The sequence below is a fragment of the Ovis aries genome, chromosome X (assembly GCF_016772045.2).
Source record: "Ovis aries strain OAR_USU_Benz2616 breed Rambouillet chromosome X, ARS-UI_Ramb_v3.0, whole genome shotgun sequence".
NCBI lineage: Eukaryota > Metazoa > Chordata > Mammalia > Artiodactyla > Bovidae > Ovis > Ovis aries.
The window spans coordinates 55,223,298-55,248,852 of NC_056080.1; the positions used below are offsets into that span (position 1 = coordinate 55,223,298).

Below are 25,555 nucleotides of genomic sequence, written 5' to 3' on the forward strand. Positions count from 1 at the left end.
GTTTAACTTTCAAACTGGTGTGTGTGTGTGTGTGTATGTGTGTGGCCCAACTATCTGTTTTTTTTGTCTTTTGGTTTAGCTTTAAAACTGATGTGTGTGTGTGTGTGTTTGTGTGTGTATGGCCCAGCTACCTGTTTTTTTGTTTGTTTAACTTTGAAACTGTTTGTGTGTGTGTGTGTGAGTGTGGCCCAGCTACCTGTTTTTTCGTTTAACTTTAAAACTGATGTGTGTGTGTGTGTGTGTGTGGCCCAGCTACCTGTTTTTTCGTTTAACTTTAAAACTGATGTGTGTGTGTGTGTTGTGTGTGTGGTCCAACTATCTGTTTTTTTGTCTAGTTTTTAACTTTAAAACTGGTGTGTGTGTGTGTGTGTGTGTGTCCCAACTACCTGTTTTTTTGTTTGTTTTTTAACTTTAAAACTGTTGTGTGTGTGTGGGTGGGGGGGCCCAAGTATCTGGGTTTTTTGCCTGTTTAACTTTAAAACTGGTGTTTTGTGTGTGTGTGTGTCCCAACTACCTGTTTTTTTGTTTGTTTGTTTAACTTTGAAACTGTTTTTGTGTGTGTGTGTGGCCCAGCTACCTGTTTTTTCATTTAACTTTAAAACTGATGAGTGTGTGTGTGTGTGTGTGTCCCAACTACATGTTTTTTTGTTTCTTTTTTAACTTTAAAACTGCTGTGTGTGTGTGTGTGTGTGTGTGGCCCAACTATCTGTTTTTTTGTCTGGTAGTTTAACTTTAAAACTGATGTGTGTGTGTGTGTGTGTCCCAACTACCTGCTTTTTTGTTTCTTTTTTTAACTTTAAAACTGGTGTGTGTGTGTGTGTGTGTGTGTGTGTGTGTGTGTGTGGCCCAACTATCTGGGTTTTTTTGCCTGTTTAACTTTAAAACTGGTGTTTTTTGTGTGTGTGTGGCCCAAGTACCTGTTTTTTGTTTGTTTTTTTAACTTTGAAACTGCTGTGTGTGTGTGTGTGTGTGTGGCCCAACTATCTGTTTTTTTGTCTGGTAGTTTAACTTTAAAACTGATGTGTGTGTGTGTGTGTCCCAACTACCTGCTTTTTTGTTTCTTTTTTTAAGTTTAAAACTGGTGTGTGTGTGTGTGTGTGTGTGTGTGTGTGTGTGTGTGTGGCCCAACTATCTGGTTTTTTTTGCCTGTTTAACTTTAAAACTGGTGTTTTTTGTGTGTGCGTGGCCCAAGTACCTGTTTTTTGTTTGTTTTTTTAACTTTGAAACTGCTGTGTGTGTGTGTGTGTGTGGCCCAACTATCTGTTTTTTTGTCTGGTAGTTTAACTTTAAAACTGATGTGTGTGTGTGTGTGTGTGTGTCCCAACTACCTGTTTTTTTGTTTCTTTTTTAACTTTAAAACTGGTGTGTGTGTGTGTGTGTGTGTGTGTGTGTGTGTGTGGCCCAACTATCTGGTTTTTTTTGCCTGTTTAACTTTAAAACTGGTGTTTTGTGTGTGTGTGTGTGGCCCAACTACCTGTTTTTTGTTTGTTTTTTTAACTTTGAAACTGCTGTGTGTGTGTGTGTGTGTGTGTGTGTGTGTGGCCCAACTATCTGGTTTTTTGTCTTTTGGTTTAGCTTTAAAACTGATGTGTGTGTGTGTGTGTGTTGTGTGTGTGGCCCAACTATCTGATTTTTGTCTAGTTTTTAACTTTAAAACTGGTGTGTGTGTGTGTGTGTGTCCCAACTACCTGTTTTTTTGTTTGTTTAACTTTGAAACTGTTTGTGTGTGTGTGTGTGTGTGTGTGTGGCCCAGCTACCTGTTTTTTCGTTTAACTTTAAAACTGATGTGTTTGTGTGTATGTGTGTCCCAACTACCTGTTTTTTTGCTTGTTTGTTTAACTTTAACACTGATGTGTGTGTGTGTGTGGCCCAACTATGTGTTTTTGTTTGCTTGTTTAGCTGTAAATCTGGTGTGTTTGTGTGTGTGTGTGTGTGTCCCAACTACCTGTTTTTTTGTTTGTTTGTTTAACTTTGAAACTGTTTTTGTGTGTGTGTGTGGCCCAGCTACCTGTTTTTTCATTTAACTTTAAAACTGATGTGTGTGTGTGTGTGTGTGGCCAAACTGTCTGTTTTTTTGTTTGTTTAACTTTACAAATGATGTGTGTGTGTGTGTCCCAACTATGTTTTTTTGTTTGTTTGTTTAAGTTTCAAACTGATGTGTGTGTGTGTGCCTTAGTGTGTGTGTGTCCCAACTATCTGTTTTTTTTTTGTTTATTTGTTTACGTTTAAAACTGATGTGTGTGTACCTGTGTGTGTGTGACTTAACTATCTCTTTTTCTTTTTGTGTAACTTTAAAACTGATGTGTGTGTGTGTATGTCTGTGTGACCCAACTATGTTTTTTTGTTTGCTTGTTTAGCTTTAAAACTGGTGTGTGTGTGTGTGTGGCCCAACTCTCTGTTCTTTTGTTTGTTTGTTTAACTTAAAACTGGTGTGTTCTGTGTGTGTGTGACCCAACTATCTGTTTTTTTGTCTCGTAGTTTAACTTTAAAACTGATGTGTGTGTGTGTGTGTGTCCCAACTACCTGTTTTTTTTGTTTCTTTTTTAACTTTAAAACTGCTGTGTGTGTGTGTGTGTGTGTGTGGCCCAACTATCTGTTTTTTTGTCTGGTAGTTTAACTTTAAAACTGATGTGTCTGTGTGTGTGTGTGTCCCAACTACCTGTTTTTTGGTTCTTTTTTTAACTTTAAAACTGGTGTGTTGTGTGTCTGTGTGGCCAATCTCTCTGTTTTTTGTTTGCTTGTTTAACTTTCAAACTGGTGTGTGTGTGTGTGTGTGTGTGTGTGGCCCAACTATCTGTTTTTTTGTCTTTTGGTTTAGCTTTAAAACTGATGTGTGTGTGTGTGTGTGTGTGTGTGTGGCCCAGCTACCTGTTTTTTCGTTTGTTTTTTAACTTTAAAACTGTTGTGTGTGTGTGTGGGTGGGGGGGGCCCAACTATCTTGGTTTTTTGCCTATTTAACTTTAAAACTGGTTTTGTGTGTGTGTGTGGCCCAACTATCTCTTTTCTTGTTTGATTAAGTTTAAAACTGATGTGTGTGTGTGTGCCTGTGTGTGTGCCTGGCCCAACTCTCCATTTTTTTGTTTCTTTGTTTAGCTTTAAAACTGATGTGTGTGTGTGTGTGTGTGTGTGGCCCAACTATCTGTTCTTTTGTTTGTTTGTTTAACTTTAAAACTGTTGCGTGTGTGTGTGCCTTTGTGTGTGCATGGCCCAACTACCTGTTTTTTTGTTTGTTTGTTTAACTTTAAAACTGTTGTGTATGTGTGTGTGTGTGTGTGGCCCAACTATCTGGTTTTTTTTGCCTGTTTAACTTTAAAACTGGTGTTTTGTGTGTGTGTGTGTCCCAACTATCTGTTTTTTTTGTTTATTTGTTTAAGTTTAAAACTGATGTGTGTCTGTGTGTGTGTGTCCCAACTATCTGTTTTTTTGTTTGTTTAACTTTAAAACTGATGTGTGAGTGCCTGTGTGTGTGTGACTTAACTATCTGTTTTTCTGTTTGTTTAACTTTAAAACTGATGTGTGTGTGTGTATCTGTTTTTTTGTTTGTTTTTTTACTTTAAAACTGATGTGTGTGTGTGTATCTGTTTTTTTGTTTGTTTTTTAACTTTAAAACTGGTGTGTGTGTGTGTGTGTGTGGCCCAACTATCTGTTTTTCTTTGCTTGTTTAACTTTAAAACTGGTGTGTTGTGTGTGTGTGTATGTGTGTGTGTGTGGCCCAACTATCTGTTTTTTTTGGTTTTTTGTTTAGCTTTAAAACTGATGTGTGTGTGTGTGTGTGTGTGTGTGTGTGTGTGGCCCAGCTACCTGTTTTTTCGTTTGTTTTTTAACTTTAAAACTGTTGTGTGTGTGTGTGGGTGGGGGGGGCCCAACTATCTTGGTTTTTTGCCTATTTAACTTTAAAACTGGTGTTTTGTGTGTGTGTGTGGCCCAACTATCTCTTTTCTTGTTTGATTAAGTTTAAAACTGATGTGTGTGTGTGTGCCTGTGTGTGTGCCTGGCCCAACTCTCCATTTTTTTGTTTCTTTGTTTAGCTTTAAAACTGATGTGTGTGTGTGTGTGTGTGTGTGTGTGTGTGTGTGGCCCAGCTACTTGTTTTTTCGTTTAACTTTAAAACTGATGAGTGTGTTTGTGTGTGTTGTGTGTGTGGCCCAACTATCTGTTTTTTTGTCTAGTTGTTTAACTTTAAAACTGGTGTGTGTGTGTGTGTGTCCCAACTACCTGTTTTTTTGTTTGTTTAACTTTGAAACGGTTTTTGTGTGTGTGTGTGTGGCCCAGCTACCTGTTTTTTCATTTAACTTTAAAACTGATGTGTGTGTGTGTGTGTGGCCAAACTGTCTGTTTTTTTGTTTGTTTAACTTTACAAATGATGTGTGAGTGTGTGTCCCAACTATGTTTTTTTGTTTGTTTGTTTAAGTTTCAAACTGATGTGTGTGTGTGTGCCTGAGTGTGTGTGTGTCCCAACTATCTGTTTTTTTTTTTGTTTATTTGTTTAAGTTTAAAACTGATGTGTGTGTGCCTGTGTGTGTGTGTGACTTAACTATCTCTTTTTCTGTTTGTGTAACTTTAAAACTGATGTGTGTGTGTATGTGTGTGTGACTCAACTATGTTTTTTTGTTTGCTTGTTTAGCTTTAAAACTGGTGTGTGTGTGTGTGTGTGTGTGTGTGGCCCAACTCTCTGTTCTTTTGTTTGTTTGTTTAACTTAAAACTGGTGTGTTCTGTGTGTGTGTGACCCAACTATCTGTTTTTTTGTCTGGTAGTTTAACTTTAAAACTGATGTTTGTGTGTGTGTGTGTGTCCCAACTACCTGTTTTTTTTGTTTCTTTTTTTAACTTTAAAACTGCTGTGTGTGTGTGTGTGTGTGTGGCCCAGCTACCTGTTTTTTCGTTTAACTTTAAAACTGATGTGTGTGTGTGTGTGTTGTGTGTGTGGCCCAACTATCTGTTTTTTTGTTTAGTTTTTAACTTTAAAACTGGTGTGTGTGTGTGTGTGTGTGTCCCAACTACCTGTTTTTTTGTTTGTTTGTTTAACTTTAAAACTGATCTGTGTGTGTGTGTGTGTGTGGCCCAACTATGTGTTTTTGTTTGCTTGTTTAGCTTTAAATCTGGTGTGTGTGTGTGTGTGTGTGTGTGTGTCCCAACTATCTGTTCTTTTGTTTGTTTGTTTAACTTTAAAACTGTTGTGTGTGTGTGTGCCTGTGTGTGTGCGTGGCCCAACTACCTGTTTTTTTGATTGTTTGTTTATCTTAAATACTGATGTGTGTTTGTGTGTGTGTGTGGCCCAAGTATGTTTGTTTGTTTGCTTGTTTAGCTTTAGAACTGGTGTGTGTGTGTGTGTCCCAACTACCCGTTTTTTTGTTTGTTTGTTTAACTTTTAAACTGTTGTTGTGTGTGTGTGTGTGTGTGTGGCCCAACTATCTGGTTTTTTTTGCCTGTTTAACTTTAAAACTGGTGTGTTGTGTGTCTGTGTGGCCCATCTGTCTGTTTTTTGTTTGCTTGTTTAACTTTCAAACTGGTGTGTGTGTGTGTGTCGCCCAAGTATCTGTTTTTTTTGGTTTTTTGTTTAGCTTTAAAACTGATGTGTGTGTGTGTGTGTGTGTGTGGCCCAGCTACCTGTTTTTCGTTTAACTTTAAAACTGATGTGTGTGTGTGTATCTGTTTTTTTGTTTGTTTTTTAACTTTAAAACTGGTGTGTGTGTGTGTGTGGCCCAACTATCTGTTTTTCTTTGCTTGTTTAACTTTAAAACTGGTGTGTTGTGTGTGTGTGTATGTGTGTGTGTGTGGCCCAACTATCTGTTTTTTTTGGTTTTTTGTTTAACTTTAAAACTGATGTGTGTGTGTGTGTGTGTGTGTGTGGCCCAGCTACCTGTTTTTTCGTTTGTTTTTTAACTTTAAAACTGGTGTGTGTGTGTGTGGGTGGGGGGGCCCAACTATCTGGGTTTTTTGCCTATTTAACTTTAAAACTGGTGTTGTGTGTGTGTGTGTGGCCCAACTATCTCTTTTCTTGTTTGATTAAGTTTAAAACTGATGTGTGTGTGTGTGCCTGTGTGTGTGCCTGGCCCAACTCTCCATTTTTTTGTTTCTTTGTTTAGCTTTAAAACTTATGTGTGTGTGTGTGTGTGTGTGTGTGGCCCAGCTACCTGTTTTTTCGTTTAACTTTAAAACTGATGTGTGTGTGTGTATGTGTGTCCCAACTATCTTTCTTTTTTTGTTTATTTGTTTAAGTTTAAAACTGATGTGTGTTTGTGTGTGTATGTCCCAACTATCTGTTTTTTTGTTTGTTTAACTTTAAAACTGATGTGTGAGTGCCTGTGTGTGTGTGACTTAACTATCTCTTTTTCTGTTTGTTTAACTTTAAAACTGATGTGTGTGTGTATCTGTTTTTTTGTTTGTTTTTTTAACTTTAAAACTGGTGTGTGTGTGTGTGTGTGTGTTTGTGGCCCAACTATCTTTTCTTTTGTTTGTTTGTTTAACTTTAAAACTGGTGTGTGTGTGTGTGCCTGTGTGTGTGCGTGGCCCAACTATCTGTTTTTTTGTTTGTTTGTTTAAGTTTAAAACTAATGTGTGTGTGTGTGTATGTCCCAACTATCTGTTTTTCTGTTTGTTTAACTTTTAAACTGATGTGTGTGCGTGTGTGTGTGTGTGTGGCCCAACTATCTGTTTTTTTCCTTTTTTTTTGTTTAGCTTTAAAACTGCTCTGTGTCTTGTGTGTGTGTGTGGCCCAGCTACCTGTTTTTTCGTTAACTTTAAACTGATGTGTGTGTGTGTGTGTGTGTGGCCGAACTATCTGTTTTTTTCCTTTTTTTTGTTTAGCTTTAAAACTGCTGTGTGTCTTGTGTGTGTGTGTGGCCCAGCTACCTGTTTTTTCGTTAACTTTAAAACTGATGTTTGTGTGTGTGTGTGGCCCAACTATCTGTTTTTTTGTCTAGTTGTTTAACACTGGTGTGTGTGTGTCCCAAATACCTGTTTTTTTGTTTGTTTATCTTTAAAACTGGTGTGTGTGTGTGTGTGTGTGTATGTGTGGCCCAACTATCTTTTTTTTGTTTGTTTAACTTTAAAACTGAGGTGTGTGAGCATGTGTGTGTGTGTGGCCGAACTATCTGTTTTCTTGTTGTTTTGTTTAACTTAAAACTGATATGTGTGTGTGTAGGTGTGTGGCCCAAATATCTGTTTTTTTGTTTGTTTGTTTAACTTTCAACATGATGTGTGTGTGTGTGTGTGTCCCAACTATCTGTTTTTTGTTTGCTTGTTTAACTTTCAAACTGCTCTGTGTGTTTGTGTGTGTGTTGTGTGTGGCCCAGCTACCTGTTTCTTTGTTTAGCTTTAAAACTGATGTGTGTGTGTGTGTGTGTGTCTGTGTGGCCCAGCTACCTGTTTTTTCGTTTAACTTTAAAACTGGTGTGTGTGTGTGTGTGTGTTGTGTGTGGCCCAACTATCTGTTTTTTTGTCTAGTTGTTTAACTTTAAAACTGGTGTGTGTGTGTGTCCAAACTACCTGTTTTTTTGTTTGTTTAACTTTGAAACTGTTGTGTGTGTGTGTGTGTGTGTGGCCCAGCTCCCTGTTTTTTCATTTAACTTTAAAACTGATGTGTGTGTGTGTGTGTGTGTGTGTGTGTGTGTGGGGCCCAACTATCTGTTTTTTTGTTTAACTTTAAAACTCATGTGTGTGTGTGTGCTTGTGTGTGCTTGTGTGTGTGTGTGACCCAACTATCTGTTTTTGTGTTTAACTTTAAAACTGGTGTGTGTGTGTGTGTGTGTCCCAACTATCTGTTTTTTTGTTTGTTTAACTTTAAAACTCATGTGTGTGTGTGTGCCTATGTGTGTGCATGGCCCTACTATCTGTTTTTATGTTTGTTTAACTTTAAAACTGATGTGTGTGTGTGTGTCCCAACTATCTGTTTTTTTATCTAGTTGTTTAACTTTAAAACGTGTGTGTGTGTGTTTCCCAACTACCTGTTTTTTTGTTTGTTTAACTTTGAAACTGTTGTTTGTTTGTGTGTGTGTGTGGCCCAGCTACCTGCTTTTTCGTTTAACTTTAAAACTGATGTGTGTGTGTGTGTGTGTTTGTGGCTCAACTATCTTTTTTTTTGTATGGTTAACTTTAAAACTGGTGTGTGTGTGTGTGTGTGTGTGTGTGTGTGTGTGTGTGTCCCAACTATATGTTTTTTTGTCTGGTTGTTTAACTTTAAAACTGATGTGTGTGTGTGTGTGTGTGTGTGTGTGTGTGTCCCAACTACCTGTTTTTTGTTTGTTTAACTTTAAAACTGGTGTGTGTGTGTGTGTGTGGCCCAACTATCTGGTTTTTTGTTTGTTTAACTTTAAATCTGGTGTGTTTGCGCGTGCGTGCGTGGGCGCGGGCGTGCGTGCGTGGGCGCGGGCGTGCGTGCGTGGGCGCGGGCGTGCGTGCGTGGGCGCGGGCGTGCGTGCGTGGGCGGGGCGTGCGTGCGTGGGCGCGGGCGTGCGTGCGTGGGCGCGGGCGTGCGTGCGTGGGCGGGGCGTGCGTGCGTGGGCGCGGGCGTGCGTGCGTGGGCGCGGGCGTGCGTGCGTGGGCGCGGGCGTGCGTGCGTGGGCGCGGGCGTGCGTGCGTGGGCGCGGGCGTGCGTGCGTGGGCGCGGGCGTGCGTGCGTGGGCGCGGGCGCGCCTGAGCTAAGTCTCTTCCGCCATATTCGACCGTTTGCTCTCCAGTGAACCGTAGCCTGCCGTTGTCCTCTGTCCATGTGGTTCTTGAGGCAAGAACACTGGAGTGGATTGCCTGTACCCTCCTCCAGGGCATTTTCCCAATCCAGTGATCCAACTGGCATCTCTTAAGTCTCCTGCGTTAGCAGGCGGGTTCTTTACCACTAGCACCACCTGGGAAGCCCTTACTGATGTTTACTGGTTTATAACTCAGCAATACCCAAGAGAAGGGATGTAAAAGGCAAGATATGGGTTGGGGGGGGGGTAGGTGTATACAGAACCTTCATGTCCTTTTCAGGTACATTACCCTCTTGGTCCTGGGAGCTCCCCAACCGTCTATTTTAACAAGCTCTCCAGGTGATTCTGAGGCACACTCAAGAGTAAGAATTATTACTGTAAGAAGAAGGCTGCCCCCTCCGATAACTAACCAAGATTTTTATCATTATTACAGATTTCATGACTATATGGCTTCTGTCTTGTTACCTGCCTGAAATTCAAAGCCATCATTTGTTTCTTGAGCCCAGCTGTATGCCCAGTATTGTGACAGAAACAGAAAGATATAGAGAAACTGCCCTCCAGGCTTTCAATGTAGGTGATCCAGAAATAGGGAAAGTTAATTAACTCTACAAGGCCAGATCTAGTCAATGTCAGATGAATTATACAGACAATAAACAAATGTTCTAGGAAATCACAGGAGGGAAATTTCACAATTATAAGGGGGAGGGCCTGACTAGAAATGGTCACTGCCAAGCCAAGCCCACCCCTCAAAGTAGCTGTAAGTCATTTTCTACAAGGCAATAGAACAGATCTTAGCTGCCTAATTAAGCCCCTGCCTAAAAGGAAATCACAAGATATCTAGGAGTCTGCTTTCCTTTAACAGCTGCCCCTTGAAATTAAAAACATGAGAATGTTTATATCTTTTAAAGTCTTTTGTTTTCTCCCTCCACTGCTTCAATCACTCATAGGAAAGGACAGACAGATATGCACAGTACAGACATAAATGCTTGACAGAAGTAATTATGTAGCACCATTGCCAAGATGTCAAAATAACTATCTAATTTTTCATTGTAGTATGTTTGCATGAAGCTGCTCTAAATGACATTGTGTATTCTCATGGTTGTAAAACAGTTCAGGAGAAAAAGAAGTGGATTTTCCATTTGTATTGGTCCACAGTAAACAATGTCTGATAATCATTAGCATTATGGCCCATTTTCCAAATGGTCACAGTGTCATCACATGAGCTAAATTAAGTAGGCTAAATCTAAGTCTGGAAGATCCTTAGTGGTACTAACAGGCAGACAGTGATTTCATAAAGGCTAATCGTTCAGCTTATTTAAATTTCATTTTGCCATTATCCATAATAATTACATTATAGGCACAGGTCCCATTTTTATTATCTTAATAGCTCTTTCAAACCAAATGCAAACTGAAAGCATATTTAAAGCGTTGACATGTATAATTATTCACAAGTCTGTGTGGAAGAGATGTTTGGGTAGAATAAACAAGGTTAGAAAACAGATGATGATGATTGGGGGAGAGAATGATAACCAAAGGTTGTGTGCTTAACATCTCTTATGTTTGATTCTTAAAGGCTAACTTAAGTGTATACTACTTCAGACATACTCACACACTAACACGGCATATTCATTCTTTTGACTCTTTGAGTGTCCCTTCTCCCCCATCTATCCCCATCTCTAGTCAGTACAGACCAGTCTGAGAGCTTCAGCAACTTGCGAGAAGCTCTTGTTGGATATACTGTAACCGATGACTAAACTTCCTTACGTTTCATTATTGGTTCCCCATCCCATTCAAATGCTGCTCTTGTTTGTTCCTGGTTAGCCTCCAAGATGACAGGATTGGGATGCCAAGGGACAGGCCTCTAATTATCCATAATAGTTCCCTCTTTGTCAGTTAGGTGATTTCATCAGACATTTTCCAGACAGAGATCACAGTTGTTCTCTTCTGGGCTGTGAGGGGTGTTTTATAGCTTTGTGTGTGTGTGTCGCTGTTGTCTGTTTTTATGTTAGGGTATACATTCTTGTGATTGAAGAATAAGTAAACATTTTCTTTCTTTGCTTCTTATTCCACAGACATGAGCCAGACACAGGAGCTCCAACTTTTTCTTTAATCATCAAAATTCCCCTGACCAGAGAGTGGTATAGGAAAAACAAGTCCTGTATTAAGTATTCTAACCCATTACCATTGACAAAGATGCCTTCCTTGACCCAAACTTATTTTTTAGTAAAAGTTGTATATATTTAAGGTATATAACATGGTGGTTTGATATAGTCAGGCTCCTCTCAGCTGCCTTCTCAACTAGGCCTCAACTTTGGCCTAAAAAGAACTATAACCTTCAGCACAATTTCATCCACTCTCTACATTAAGAGACTTGAACAAACACCAGCATAGTTTCTATCAATTCAAGGCCATGTCACTAGGATGATACCAACCTGTTTAAAATGCCTGTCTGAGAAAGTTCAAAAGTGCCAAAAGAATTTACTGTTTATTTCAGCCAAAACCTGACTATAGCCCCCTGATCTTCCTTTTCTCAGAAATTTACTTTAGGAAACTTGTGATTGTAAATCTTTTCTCTGTCCCTTTGAAATGTATCTTTTATAACCCAGGAAAATGTTTCTCAAAGGCCTGGGAGTCATCCCTTTGAAATGTAATCATCAAGAAAGACAGGGCCCCTGTCTCCCAGTCTCTATGGAAGGGTAGGAATCTAACTTTGATAAGCACCAGTTAGCAAACACAGATGTCCTGATCACATTGATTAACTTCCCACCGCACAGATTTCCCTCAGCACTCCTCTGTCCATGGAATTTTCCAGGCTAGAATACTGGAGTGGATAGCTATTTCCTCCTCCAGGGGATCTTCCTGACCCAGAGATTGAACCCACATCTCCTGCCTCTCCTGCACTGGCAGGCAGATTCCTTACCACTGTGCCACGGAGATTTTACCTCCTCTAGCACTTCCCAGCATTTTAAAGGCCTTTTGTTTCAGTGGATTGAGATCTGTTCATCTGAATTATCTCTCTTACTTCAGTAGCCTGAATAAAATAGGTTTTGCCACCTCAAACAAAGGTCCAGCTCTGTTTGTCTCTGATGCCATGAACTGACAAGATCAAAATTGTACAGGAGGGTTAAGACATGTGATTTGTGGTAACAGATAAAAGAAGAAATGAAGGTAGAACCAAGAATTTGAAACTCTATGATTTAGGTGTTCATCTTAATTGATTTTTAATTTAGTTACATTTGTTCCCATGAGGTTAAGGTGAAGGCTGGTGGAGAAAGGACAAGGAAAAACCAAGATAAGACTTGAGCACAATAAGAGGATTTGGTTACGGGCTAATGTTTCCAAACTGGGGCTAACCTGAAGGCATCTCAAAGTGTAATGGATATTGCTTTAAGAAATACTGTAGCCAGCAATCTGTCACTGACCATAATGGAAAAGAATAAGTGAGGCTCAGGTCTTTACATGGGTTGAGAAGTATGTGAAGGGCTGACGCTGACCCAAGTGGATTGGCTTTGGGTAGGAGGGGGTTAATTATGTCTTATGAAGAAAGGTTAAAGTTTGCTGGACCAAGTAGACACTAGAATCCTAAGGACAAAGTCCCTGACTGTGTTGTCACTGTTCTCCATGGAAACAGTGATGTCATGAAGTATAAGTTCTGGTACCACTTGGAAATCAAGTCTTTAGGAGAGTATGGAGGGTTGAGGAAAGCAGCAACATCCTGAGCCAAACTGAAAGGGTCATCACACCATCCAGATTTAGAAGAAAAAGCCACTCCAATGTCTTACAAAATAGCCTATTCTGATACTACAAAGGTAAGGACATCTTCTCCCTTCTTTTTGACTAGCTACTGGGATGTCTTAATGATGAGGTGAAACTACAAAAGGGGGCTAAGGCTGCCTCAAATTTTCTTTCATATTTTTATTCAGGATACCCAGAAAGGACTTTAACATTTCTCTATTTCTACATAAATCCGAAGATTTATTGCCACATAACTCTGAATTTCTTATTTCCAAAGGGAAATGAGCTATGAAAATTAATACTGTTTTGCTCAGAGAGGCTGGTGGTCATTCTATATATGAAAAATACAGACCCCACCACACTGGTAACTAATATGACTAGATGGTTCTGGAAGTCTAGCCTGAAGAGGAATGAGAAGGGGGATCTTAAGGTGCTGTGAACGTGAAGGGAGGCCTTAAGGATCTGTGAATGTGAAGGGAAGTCTTAAGGAGTTGTGAGTAGGACAAAATATAAAAGAATTGTGTGTACCCTTCTGAATAGAACAGAAAAAGATGTGTTGTACAGTAGACAGCTTGATATGCTTTTGACATGGAGGGCTACTGAGTTTGCCAGCCTGCCCCACCTCTGCTGGGTTGCTATGGTTTCAGGCATTATGACTCAACAAACCCTGATGTTACACGCCAGGGTCAAAAGCAGCAGGGAAGGGCCTGGCTCCCTCAGTCTCATCCAACAGCTGACCGGGGTGGCAGCCAGCTGCACGTGCCCAAGAACTTGGCACTGCCCACTTCCATCTCAAGGGGCACATCTCCCTTCTAGGTGGCACATTTTCAGCCGAAGTCTAAACTAACTTCATTATCAAGGTAATGAGTTCATAAATTTTATTTTTTACAGGGTTTTTTTGTTTTTTTTTTTTTTTTTTTTAGGATTTGGACTTAGGCTATATCCAAATCATGAGGGACCTCTGTGCCTCCCCCTTCTTCTTGAAGGGAGAGTCCAAGATCTTAAGGGAATGAGATGGAGGGGAGTGGGGAGAATGGCAAAGGGTTGAAATGTAGTAGTATCCTGTGAAAGGTTAGCCATCAAAAGATAGTTATTAAAATGTTGAGACTGAGAGAGGCAGAGGGAAGGAGAGAGAGGGAGGGAGGGAGGATGGGAAAGGAGAAAGAGCAGGGAGGAGGGAGGAAGGAGGAGAGAGGGAGGAAAGGAGGGATGGTGGAAGGGAGGAAGAGAAAGAGGAGGAAAGGAGGGAGAGAAAAGTGTGGGAGGTGTCAAGGGGTTTGAAGGAAGTTGGCAGAGTTTATTCTCTCTTTCAAAAATAAAATTAAACTTTGTCCTATGGGATCAGGGTCTGATCTTCCCTCAGACATTTGTCTCTTAGTTATAGCTATTAGACTGAGTGGTCTCAATGTTCAGAAACTTGTTCTATATGTTAAAATCTTTATTCACTTTACTAATATTGACCTTGGTCTTCTCCAGTGGCCCTATGTGGTAAGTATCATAGCTGTTAACCTAAGACGTGGGTTAGACTAGGTTTAGTTAAAATTCTGGAGAAGGCAATGGCACCCCACTCCAGTACTCTTGCCTGGAAAATCCCATGGATGGAGGAGCCTGGTAGGCTGCAGTCCATGGGGTTGCTAGGAGTCAGACTTCACTTACAATAGTGAGCGACTTCCCTTTCACTTTTCACTTTCATGCATTGGAGAAGGAAATGGCAACCCACTCCAGTGTTCTTTCCTGGAGAATCCCAGGGACGGGGGAGCCTGGTGGGCTGCCGTCTGTGGGGTCGCACAGAGTCAGACACGACTGAAGCAACTTAGCAGCAGCAGCAGCAGCAGCTAAAATTCAGTTAAAGGGAATGAGGTGAACTTGACTCCCCTACAGTGTGGAGACTCCCTTTTAAATTTGTTTCCCAGGCTGTCATTTTTCCTGACTGGCATTTTCCCAGGTCAATATGATACTCCCTTGGTTTCAAATAGTTGGTGTGGGGAATCTAAATTAAAGAAGACCATGGACTGAGCTAAAAGATCTTGATCTTCAGGTCCAAACATTTCAGAGTGTCCTTCCCCCATGGCTTACCCTATCAGTTCCCAACCTAAAACTTATATGAAACACAGATGGGTTTCAGAAAGCCCTCCAGGGATTCGTAACAAATTCAGTTTCTTAAAATCATATATTAGACTTTCAGATTTATTTTATTTCTCTTTCCAGATGTCTGATGATATTGACTGGTTACACAGCCGCAGGGGCGTGTGCAAGGTTGATCTCTACAGCCCAACAGGACAACAAGATCAGGACCGGAAAGTGGTAAGACACAAAAATGACTCCTACCAAGGAGTGGAAAGGATTGGTGTATGGGTATAGATATCCTGGAGCCCAGGATAGGCTAATGGATAGTGACCTGTCCAAGGATTCAAGCTCAGTAAGGTCTGTGGGGGATCAGTGAGGTCATGGATCACACAGTCACAATTAAAGGGCGGGGCCAGATGAGTGATGCAAAGGATCTTGGGGCAGGCGGAGGGGGGGCAGGCAAGGGAGGGAGGTTGAGGGGAGTGAGGGGTGGTGGTTGCCTAGTTACCAGCCTTCATTACCTCACACCTCTGAAGTCATAATGATGTTGCCTAGCTACCAGTAAGTTGCCCCAAAGCTGGACTCCATCAGGGGGGCAAAATACTTCATTCTATGTTTCCCAAACTAAGAGTGATTTAAATAGTACTTCATATTTTTTATCATGTTCAAGCACCACTCATACTGTTATTTAATATGTATTTCTACAATGTTTTTTTAATTTATTTTAATTGGAGGCTAATTAAATTACATTATTGTAGTGGTTTTTCCCATACATTCACATGAATCAGCCATGGGTATGTGTGTCCCCCATCCTGAACCCCTCTCCAACCTCCTTCCTCATCCCATCCCTCTGGGTCATCCCAGTGCACCAGCCCTGAGCACCTTACCTCATACATCGAACCTGGACTGGTGATCTGTTTCATATATGATAATATACATGTTTCACTGGTATTCTCTCAGATCATTCCACCCTCACCCTCTCCCACAGAGTCCAATAGACTGTTCTATACATCTCTGTCTCTTTCACTGTATCACATATAGGATTATCATTACCATCTTTCTAAATTCCATATATATGCATTAGTATACTGTATTGGTATTTTTCTTTCTGACTTACTTCACTCTGTATAATAGACTCCAGTTTCATCCACCTCATTAGAACTGATTCAAATGTATTCTTTTTAATGGCTGAGTAATATTCCATTGTGAATATGTATTACAGCTTTCTTATCCATTCATCTGCTGATGGACATCTAGGTTGCCTCCATGTAAACATCGCACTGTGATCATTGGGGTACACGTGTCTCTTTCAATTCTGGTTTCCTCAGTGTATATGCCCAGCAGTGGGATTGCTGGGTCATAAGGCAGTTCTATTTCCAGTTTTTTAAGGAATCTCCACACTGTTCTCCATAGTGGCTGTACTAGTTTGCATTCCTACCAACTGTGTAAAAGGGTTCCCTTTTCTCCACACCCGCTCCAGCATTTATTGCTTGTAGACTTTTGGATAGCAGCCATTCTGACCTGCATGAGATGGTACCTCATTGTGGTTTTGATTTGCATTTCTGATAATGAGTGCTGTTGACCATCTTTTCATTTGTTTGTTAGCCATGGTGGGATGTATGTCTTCCTTTGAGAAATGTCTGTTTAGTTCTTTGGCCCATTTTTTGATTGGGTCATTTAATTTTCTGAAATTGAGCTGCAGGAGTTGCTTGTATATTTTTGAGATTAATTCTTTGTCAGCTGCTTCGTTTGCTATTATTTTCTCCCATTCTGAAGGCTGTCTTTTCACCTTGCTTAGAGTTTTCTTCGTTGTGCAAAAGCTTTTAAGATTAATTAGGTCCCATTTATTTATTTTTGCTTTTATTTCCATTACTCTGGGAGGTGGGTCATAGAGGATCCTGCTGTGGTTTATGTCAGAGAGTGTTTTGCCTATGTTTTCCTCTAGGAGTTTTATAGTTTCTGATCTTACATTTAGATTTTTAATCCATTTTGAGTTTATTTTTGTGTATGGTGTTAGAAAGTGTTCTAGTTTCATTCTTTTTAGCATGGTTTTCTTTTCAGTTTTGTTCATTTATTTATTTTACTTTACAATATTGTATTGGTTTTGCCATATATTGACATGAATCCGCCATGGGTGTACATGTGTTCCCATCTTGTTGACCAGTTTTCCCAGCACCACTTGTTAAAAAGATTGTCTTTAAAGAGATTGTATATTCTTGCCTCCTTTGTCAAAGATAAGGTGCCCATAGGTGCGTGGATTTATCTCTGGGCTTTCTATTTTGTTCCACTGATCTATATCTCTGTCTTTGTGCCAGTACCATACTGTCTTGATGACTGTGGCTTTGTAGTAGAGCCTGAAGTCAGGCAGGTTGATGCCCCCAGTTCCTTTCTTCTTTCTCAAGATTGCTTTGGCTATTCGAAGTTTTTTGTATTTCCAAACAAATTGTGAAATTATTTGTTCTAGCTCTCTGAAAAATACCATTGGTAGCTTGATAGGGATGGCATTGAATCTATAGATTGCTTTGGGCAGTATACTCATTTTCACTCTATTGATTCTTCCAATCCATGCACACAGTATATTTCTCCATTAGTGTCCTCTTTGATTTCTTTCACCAGTGTTTTATGGTTTTCTATATATAGGTCTTTTGTTTCTTTCAGTTCAGTTCAGTTCAGTTCAGTCGCTCTGTCATGTCTGACTTTTTGCGACCCCATGAATTGCAGCACACCAGGCTTCCTTGTCCATCACCAACTCCTGGAGTTCACTCAGACTCACTCATCACTCCATCGAGTCAGTGATGCCATCCAGCCATCTCATCCTCTGTCGTCCCCTTCTACTCCTGCCCCCAATCCCTCCCAGCATCAGAGTCTTTTCCAATGAGTCAACTCTTCGCATGTTTTCTTTAGGTAGATATATTTCTGCTGCTAAGTCACTAGTCGCAGCTGACCCTGTGCGACCCCATAGATGGCAGCCCACCAGACTCCCCCATCCCTGGGATTCTCCAGGCAAGAACACTGGAGTGGGTTGCCATTTCCTTCTCCAGTGCATGAAAGTGAAAAGTGAAAGTGAAGTTGCTCAGTTGTGTCCAACTCTTAGTGACTCCATGGATTGCAGGCCACCAGGCTCCTCCATCCATGGGATTTCCCAGACAAGAGTACTGGAGTGGGGTGCCATTGCCTTCTCCGAGATATATTCCTAAGTATTTTATTCTTTTTGTTGCAATGGTGAATGGAATTGTTTCCTTAATTTCTCTTTCTATTTTCTCATTATTAATGTATAGGAATGCAAGGGTTTCTGTGTGTTGATTTTAAATCCTAAAACTTTACTATATTCATTGATTAGCTCTAGTAATTTTCTGGTGGAGTCTTTAGGGTTTTCTATGTAAAGGATCATGTCATCTGCAAACAGTGAGAGTTTTACTTCTTCTTTTCCAATTTGGATTCCTTTTACTTCTTCTTCTGCTCTGATTGCTGTGACCAAAACTTCCAAAACTATGTTGAATAGTAGTGGTGAAATTGGGCACCATTGTCTTGTTCATGACTTCAGGGGAAATGCTTTCAATTTTTCACCGTTGAGAATAATGTTTGCTGTGGGTTTGTCATATATAGCTTTTATTATGTTGAGGTATGTTCCTTCTATTCCTGCTTTCTGGAGAGTTTTTATCATAAATGGATGTTGAATTTTGTCAAAGGCTTTATCTCCATCTATTGAGATAATCATATGGCTTTTATTTTCCAATTCGTTAATGTGGTGTATTACATTGATTGATTTGCAGATATTGAAGAATCCTTGCATCACTTGGATAAAGCCCACTTGGTCATGATGCATGATCTTTTTAATGTGTTGTTGGATTCTGATTGCTAGAATTTTGTTAAGGATTTTTGCAACTATGTTCATCAGTGATATTGGCCTGTAGTTTTCTTTTTTTGTGGCCTCTTTGTCAGGTTTTGGTATTAGGGTGATGGTGGCCTCATAGAATGAGTTTGGAAGTTTACCTTCCTCTGCAATTTTCTGGAAGAGTTTGAGTAGGATAGGCATTAGCTCTTCTCGAAATTTTTGGTAGAATTCAGCTGTGAAGCTGTGTGGACCTGGGCTTTTGTTTGCTGGAAGATTTCTGATTACAGTTTCAATTTCCATGCTTGTGATGGGTCTGTTAAGGTTTTCCATTTCTTCCTGGTTCAGTTGTACTTTTCTATGAATTTGTCCATTTCTTCCACGTTGTCCATTTTATTGGCATATAATTGCTGATAGTAGTCTCTTACGATCCTCTGTATTTCTGTGTTGTCTGTTGTGATCTCTCCATTTTCATTTCTGATTTTGTTGATTTGATTTTTCTCCCTTTGTTTCTTGATGAGTCTGGCTAATGGTTTGTCAATTTTATTTATCTTCTCAAAGAACCAGCTTATGGCTTTGTTGATTTTTGCTATGGTCTCTTTTGTTTCTTTTGCATTTATTTCTGCCCTAATTTTTAAGATTTTTTTCTTTCTACTAACCCTACTAACCCTGGGGTTCTTCATTTCTTCCTTTTCTAGTTGCTTTAGGTGTAGAGTTAGGTTATTTATTTGATTTTTTTCTTGTTTCTTGAGGTATCCCTATATTTCTATGAACCTTCCCTTTAACACTGCTTTTACAGTGTCCACAGGTTTCGGGTTGTTGTGTTTTCATTTTCATTTGTTTCTATGCATATTTTGACTTCTTTTTTTTATTTCTTCTGTGATTTGTTGGTTGTTTATTCAGCAGCGTATTGTTCAGCCTCCGTAAGTTGGCATTTTTAATAGTTTTTCTCCTGTAATTGACTTCTAATCTTACTGCATTGTGGTCTGAAAAGATGCTTGGAATGATTTCAATTTTTTTGAATTTACCAAGGCTAGATTTATGGCCTAAGATGTGATCTATCCTGGAGAAGGTTCTGTGTGCACTTGACAAAAAGGTGAAATTCATTGTTTTGGGGTGAAATGTCCTATAGATATCAATTAGGTCTAACTGGTCCATTGTATCATTTAAAGCTTGTGTTTCCTTGTTAATTTTCTGTTTAGTTGATATATCCATAGGTGTGAGTGGGGTATTAAAGTCTCCCACTATTATTGTGGTATTGTTAACTTCCCCTTTCATACTTGTTAGCATTTGCCTTACATATTGTGGTGCTCCTATGTTGGGTGCATATATATTTATAATTGTTATATCTTCTTCTTATATATTTATAATTGTTATATCTTCTTCTTAGATTGATCCTTTGATTATTATGTAGTGTTCTTCTTTGTCCCTTTACACAGTGTTTGTTTTAAAGTCTATTTTATCTGATATGAGTATTGCTACTCCTGCATTTTTTTTTTTGGTCTCCATTTGCATGAGATATTTTTTTCCAGCTCTTCACTTTCAGTCTGTATGTGTCCCTTGTTTTGAGGTGGGTCTCTTTTAGACAGCATATATAGGGGTCTTGTTTTTTATCCATTCATCCAGTCTTTGTCTTTTGGTTGGGCCATTCAACCCATTTATATTTAAGGTAATTATTGGTAAGTATGATCCCATTGCCATTTACTTTGTTGTTTTGGGTTTGAGTTTATACACCATTTCTGTGTTTCCTGTCTAGAGAAGATCCTTTAGCATTTGTTGGAGAACTGGTTTGGTGGTGCTGAATTCTGTCAGCTTTTGCTTGTCTGCAAAGCTTTTGATTTCTCCTTCATATTTGAATGAGATCCTTGCCGGGTACAGTAACCTGGGTTGCAGGTTTTTCTCTGTCATCACTTTGAGTATGTCCTGCCATTCCCTTCTGGCCTGAAGAGTTTCTATTGAAAGATCAGCTGTTATCTTTATGGGAATCTCCTTGTGTGTTATTTGTTGTTTTTCCCTTGCTGCTTCTAATATTTGTTCTTTGTGCTTGATCTTTGTTGATTTGATTAATATGTGTCTTGGGGTGTTTCACCTTAGGTTTATCCTGTTTGTGACTCTCTGGGTTTCTTGGACTTGGGTGACTATTTCCGTCCCCATTTTAGGGAAGTTTTCAACTATTATCTCCTCAAGTATTTTCTCATGGCTTTTTGTCTTCTTCTGGGACTCTTATGATTGGAATGTTGGGGTGTTTAAAATTGTTCCAGAGATTCCTGAGGTTGTCCTCATTTCTTTTAATTGTTTTTTTCTTTTTTCTTCTCTTCTTCATTTATTTCTACCATTCTATCTTCTACCTCACTTATCCTGTCTTTTGCCTTCGTTATTCTATTGTTGGTTCCCTCCAGAGTGTTTTTGATCTCATTTATTACATTATTCATTATTGATTGACTCTTTTTTATTTCGTCTAGGTCCTTGTTAAACCTTTCTTGCATCTTTTCAGTCCTTGTCTCCAGGCTATTTATCTGTAATTCCATTTTGTTTTCAAGATTTTGGATCATTTTTATTATCATTATTCTGAATTCTTTTTCAGGTAGACTACCTATCTCCTCCTCTTTTGTTTGGTTTGGTGGGCATTTACCATGTTCCTTTACCTGCTGAGTAGTTCTCTGCCTTTTCATCTTGTTTAGATTGCTGTGTTTGGGGATGGCCTTTCTGTATTCTGGCAGTTTGTGGTTGCTCTTTATTGTTGAGCTTCCTCCCTGTGGGTGGGGTTGGACCAGTGGCTTGTCAAGGTTTCCTGGTTAGGTAAACTTCCATTGGTGTTCTGGTGGGTGGAGCTGGATTTCTTCTCTGGAGTGCAATGAAGTGTTGAGTAGTGAGTTTTGAGATGTCTATGGGTTTGGTGTGACTTTGGGTAGCCTGTATACCGAAGCTCAGGGCTATGTTCCTGTGTTGCTAGAGAATTTGCATGGCATGTCTTGCTCTGGAACTTGTTGGCTCTCTTGGGTGGTTCTTGGTTTCAGTGTAGGTATGGAGGCTTTTGGATGATCTCTTATCGATTAATGTTCCCTGGAGTCAGGAGTTCTTTGGTGTTTTCAGGTTTTGGGCTTAACCCTCCTGCCTCTGGTTTTCAGTCTTGTTCTTACAGTAGCCTCAAGACTTCTCCATCCATACAGCACTGATGATAAAACATCTACGTTAATGGTGAAAAGATTCTCCACAGTGAGGGACTCCCAGAGAGGGTCAGAGTTACATGGAGAAGAGATGAGGGAGGAGGCAGATAGAGGTGACCACGAGGAGAAGAGGGGGAATCAAAAGGGGAGAGAACAATCTAGCTAGTAATCAATTCCCTATGTGCTCTTCACAATCTGGAACCCCCTGAGAGGTTCATGGAGTTACATAGAGAAGAGAAGAGGGAGGAAGGAGATAGAGGTGACTAGGAGGAGAAAAGGGGGAATCAAAAGGAGAGAGACAGATCTAGGTAGTAATCAGTTCCTTAAGTGTTCTCCACAGCCTAGAACACCCACAGATTCACAGGGTTAGGTAGAGAAGAGAAGAGGGAGGGAAGAGATAGAAGTGACTTGGGGGAGAAAAAAAAGAGTCAAAAGGGGGAGAGAGCAGTAATCACACTCCTAAGTAAAAATGGGTATTCAAGATTGGATTCTTAAAGATTCAAATTTGATAACAAATACCACAATGCAAAGATTAAAAATTTTAAGTAGAGGTTATACTCTCAAAAGTACAATATTAAAAAAACAAGACAATATCACAAAATTATAGAAAATATATATGAAGTTTGCTTTAAAACTAGGGTCTTTTTTTTTCTTTTGCAAGGTAATAGTAGGTTACAAAAATGAAAATTAAAGGAGTAATAGAGGACTTAAAGTTTTTTAAAAAAATGTTAATTAAAAAAACGATAATAGTACAAATATATCTAGAAATTTTCTCTGGAGCTGTTGTGAGCAGTGTGGGGTCAGTTCAGTTTCAGATAGTTCCTTGTTCCAGCTTATACTTCTCAAGGTCTATAGGCCCCTTCCTATGTAGTCAGTGCTAACTACAGGGTTTTAATCTGTTGCACGTGTCACTTCCGAGACGATTCCCTCTATTTATTTTGGCTTCTTCTGTTTGCAAGGGGGTATAGCTCGGGGGTAGAGCATTTGACTGCAGATCAAGATGTCCCCAGTTCATATCAGAGTGCCCCGTGGTGGCTTGCTTTATAGGGGCCCAGTGGCTCCCACAGTAAAGCATCTGCCCACAATGTGGGAAACCCGGGTTTGATTCCTGGGTCGAGAAGATCCCCTGGAGAAGGAAATGGCAATCCACTCCAGCACTCTTGCCTGGAAAATCCCATGGACAGAGGAGCCTGATAGGCTACAGTCCATGGGGTTGCAAAAGAGTCGGACACGACTGAGTGACTTCACTTTCACTTCTGTTTGCAGGTCTCTTCAGTGTCTCATTTCCACCCTGACACAAGGGGGCGAAGGTAGTCACTTATTTAGGCTCACTTGTTCAGTTATGCTGTGGGGAAGGAGGAACACTGCAAACAAATATCACTGGTGTGTGTGGGGAGTGCTCAGTGTCTCGGCCACACTGGGTTTGCACCCGCTCACAGCATATGTGCTTTTCCAGTCTACACTGCTAAGGCTTTAGGTTACTCTGCAATGGAACTGAAGTGGGCCCTGGGTTACATGCACTTCCCAGGTCTAAGTCACTCAGGTTCAGGTTCTCAGGTATTCCACAAAGGCACAGACTTGGTTGGGCCTGCGTTTTGTTCCCTTCCCGTTTTGTTCCCCTCCTAAGTCCGAGTAGCTCAGACAACGAGGTGCTTGGTGAGCACACTCTCCCCAGGTGCGGTGCATCTTATCACCTCCCTGGTCCCAGCTGCTGGATTTCCTGGGTGGCAGTGGGCGCACCCTCTCAGGTGTGCTGTGTGTCTCTTCTGGGGAGCTGATCTCTGGCTACAACCCTCCCTGCAGATGTTAACCATCCAGAATCCCAGGAAGTCTTGGTTAGCTACTGGAAGCCTGCTTGCAGTTTGGTAGAGGATGCCATCTTTGGGGCCAAGTTTGCCCCTTTCCGGCTCTAGCTGCTGCCCACCTGTCTCCCTGCCTCCAGCTGGGTATGGGCCGATCCACAGCCAGCTAGCTCTCCTCTGGTATTCGCTCAGTCCTTTGTTCTCCTTTCAAAGACAATGGGCTGCCTTTCTGGGTGCCTGGTGTCCTCTGCCAGAGTGAAGACGTTGTTTTGTGGAATTTGTTCAGTGTTCAAACGGCCTTTCAATGAATTTGTTGGGAAGAAAGTGGTCTCCCTGTCCTATATTCCTCCACCATCTTAGGACCGCCTCCTCTACAATGTTTTAAAAATTGACTTACATTTAAAAATTACCATCACTCTAAGCACTGTTATCCATAATATGATAGATTTGATAATCTAGTATGTATTTTCCTAATGAATAACAATTTAAAAGTACCTATTAAACACAAAAATTCTTATCCATGGGCCATCTAAAATCTATGTTATCAATAGTAAAATCACCACATTTTGGCAACAGTAGAAAGTGCTCCAAACTGAGAGCCAATTATAATACAAGTTCTGCCTTTGAGTTTGTGTCAGTTGGGCAAATCATCTCTCCTTTTGGTTTTCTCAATAAATGTGGGTGCTGTATTTTGAACTCTCTCTCTTTAACAAGTAAGTATTCTCAATTAGGAAATGTAGTAACATTAAGATTCTGTCTGCCTAATAAAAATTTGTCTGTTGTTTATTGCATACTTAACTATATCCAGGCACTCTCCTAAAAGTTTTACACACACTATCTCAATCAATTCTCACAAGAACTGATAAGGTAGGTGCTACTATCATCTTCCAGCGAAATTAAGGCCTTTTCTCTAGAATTTTTCTAAATTAACCTTCCTAATTTGATGCAGATATGCTTTGTCGATGTGTCTACCTTGAGCGTTGAAGATAAAGATTCTAAGGTGGGTACACTCTCCTCCCCTCAGAGTTGCAGTGGGCGGGAAGCTGCCAAGAAGGGTTATCAGTGACAGCATGAGAAAGGGAAAGGTTGTGACAGAGGGTGGAAAGGTGGTGGGAACTCAGGTGGGAAGCCATCATTCTTGCTTTGAAGTAGTAGCCTAGGGGGCCAGATTGAAAAAAATCTCAAAACAAATTTTCACAAGAATCTTGTCTCTTAATTCCATAGGATGCTGCTGGTTGTAGTTCAGAAGGTGACTTAAACCTGGAGAATCTAGAAGAAAAAGAAATTATTGTGATCAAGGATACTGAGAAGCAAGACCAGTCTAAGGTATAGACAGCCTCTGAGTGTAACCTTTCTCATTCCCAGAGCTCACTGCTGAATCTGAGGGCTCTGGTTCAGAGATAGTAAGAGAACTATTGTCAAATAGACTGAAAATTTTAATACTATGGCATTCTAGAGAACACATGCCTAAGTTCAGAGTCACGGTAAGCTCAATGCCCACAGTAAGTTCACAGTATCTCACAGTGACGCTAATCACAGAGGCTCAGAATGCCCTTTCTTGATTTCAAGTAGCTCCTGCAAATAGAATCTTGCTGTGCTTTTCTTAACAAAGACATGGGCTTATAAGCAAGATCGTTTGCAATGTTCTTTGCTGGTTTGTAATGGACTTGTGTGTCTCACATTGCCCAGTGTCCAAAACAATAGAGAAGATATGGAGAAGAGAGAATCCACAACAATCAAACACTGTAGTTGCCTGGTCTCCACCCTGTTGTCTAAGAGATTACCTAGGCTAGTGGGTACCATAAAGTTTGAATCAATTACATTTGTATACCACTATCACATATGGAATTCTTTTGTTTTTGTGTAAATATCCCAAATTACACCTGGTAAGCTGGTTTGGGGTAGGCATTAGCACACATGATAATTCTCACAGTCCTAGAAGCCTAGAGTAGCTGATAATTGGAACAAGATATTTGGTTTCAGTGCAAAAGAGTTAAATATTCCTTGTTCTATGTTCCTAGGCTCATATTGTAATCAGAAACATCATTTCTGACCCCAGATGCCTTTGAAGCATTTTTTACATGTATTATGATGAAAGTGGACTCTAAGGAAGGGAAAACCAGTTATAAAATATTCTCAAAGGGTTTTGGGTTCAGTTAAGGGTGGCCGACTTCACTTTGGGGTCTTAGTAGAAGGATACACCTGGTGTTTGTTTTTAAAAGAGGAGCCCATATTTACAACACACAATGTAGGTCTCCTTGATTG

General features: G+C 40.2%; 1 protein-coding gene across 7 annotated transcripts in view; it reads left to right on the top strand.

The window, feature by feature from the left end:
- Positions 1-25,555, top strand: part of AKAP4 (A-kinase anchoring protein 4) — a 67,732-nt gene that overhangs the window by 38,836 nt on the left and 3,341 nt on the right. For 2 of the 7 annotated variants that reach the window (XM_060408321.1, XM_042241739.2), the window contains exons 2-5: positions 10,760-12,496; positions 14,631-14,726; positions 24,240-24,290; positions 24,515-24,616. In XM_060408321.1, coding sequence (XP_060264304.1) covers positions 12,461-12,496; positions 14,631-14,726; positions 24,240-24,290; positions 24,515-24,616 — 285 coding nt within the window. In that variant the 5' untranslated portion in view covers positions 10,760-12,460. Of the gene's footprint in view, positions 1-9,120; positions 9,258-10,759; positions 13,911-14,630; positions 14,727-24,239; positions 24,291-24,514; positions 24,617-25,555 lie in introns of all 7 variants that reach the window. The other 5 variants (XM_060408318.1, XM_060408320.1, XM_060408322.1 and 2 more) reach the window with 5 other exon arrangements.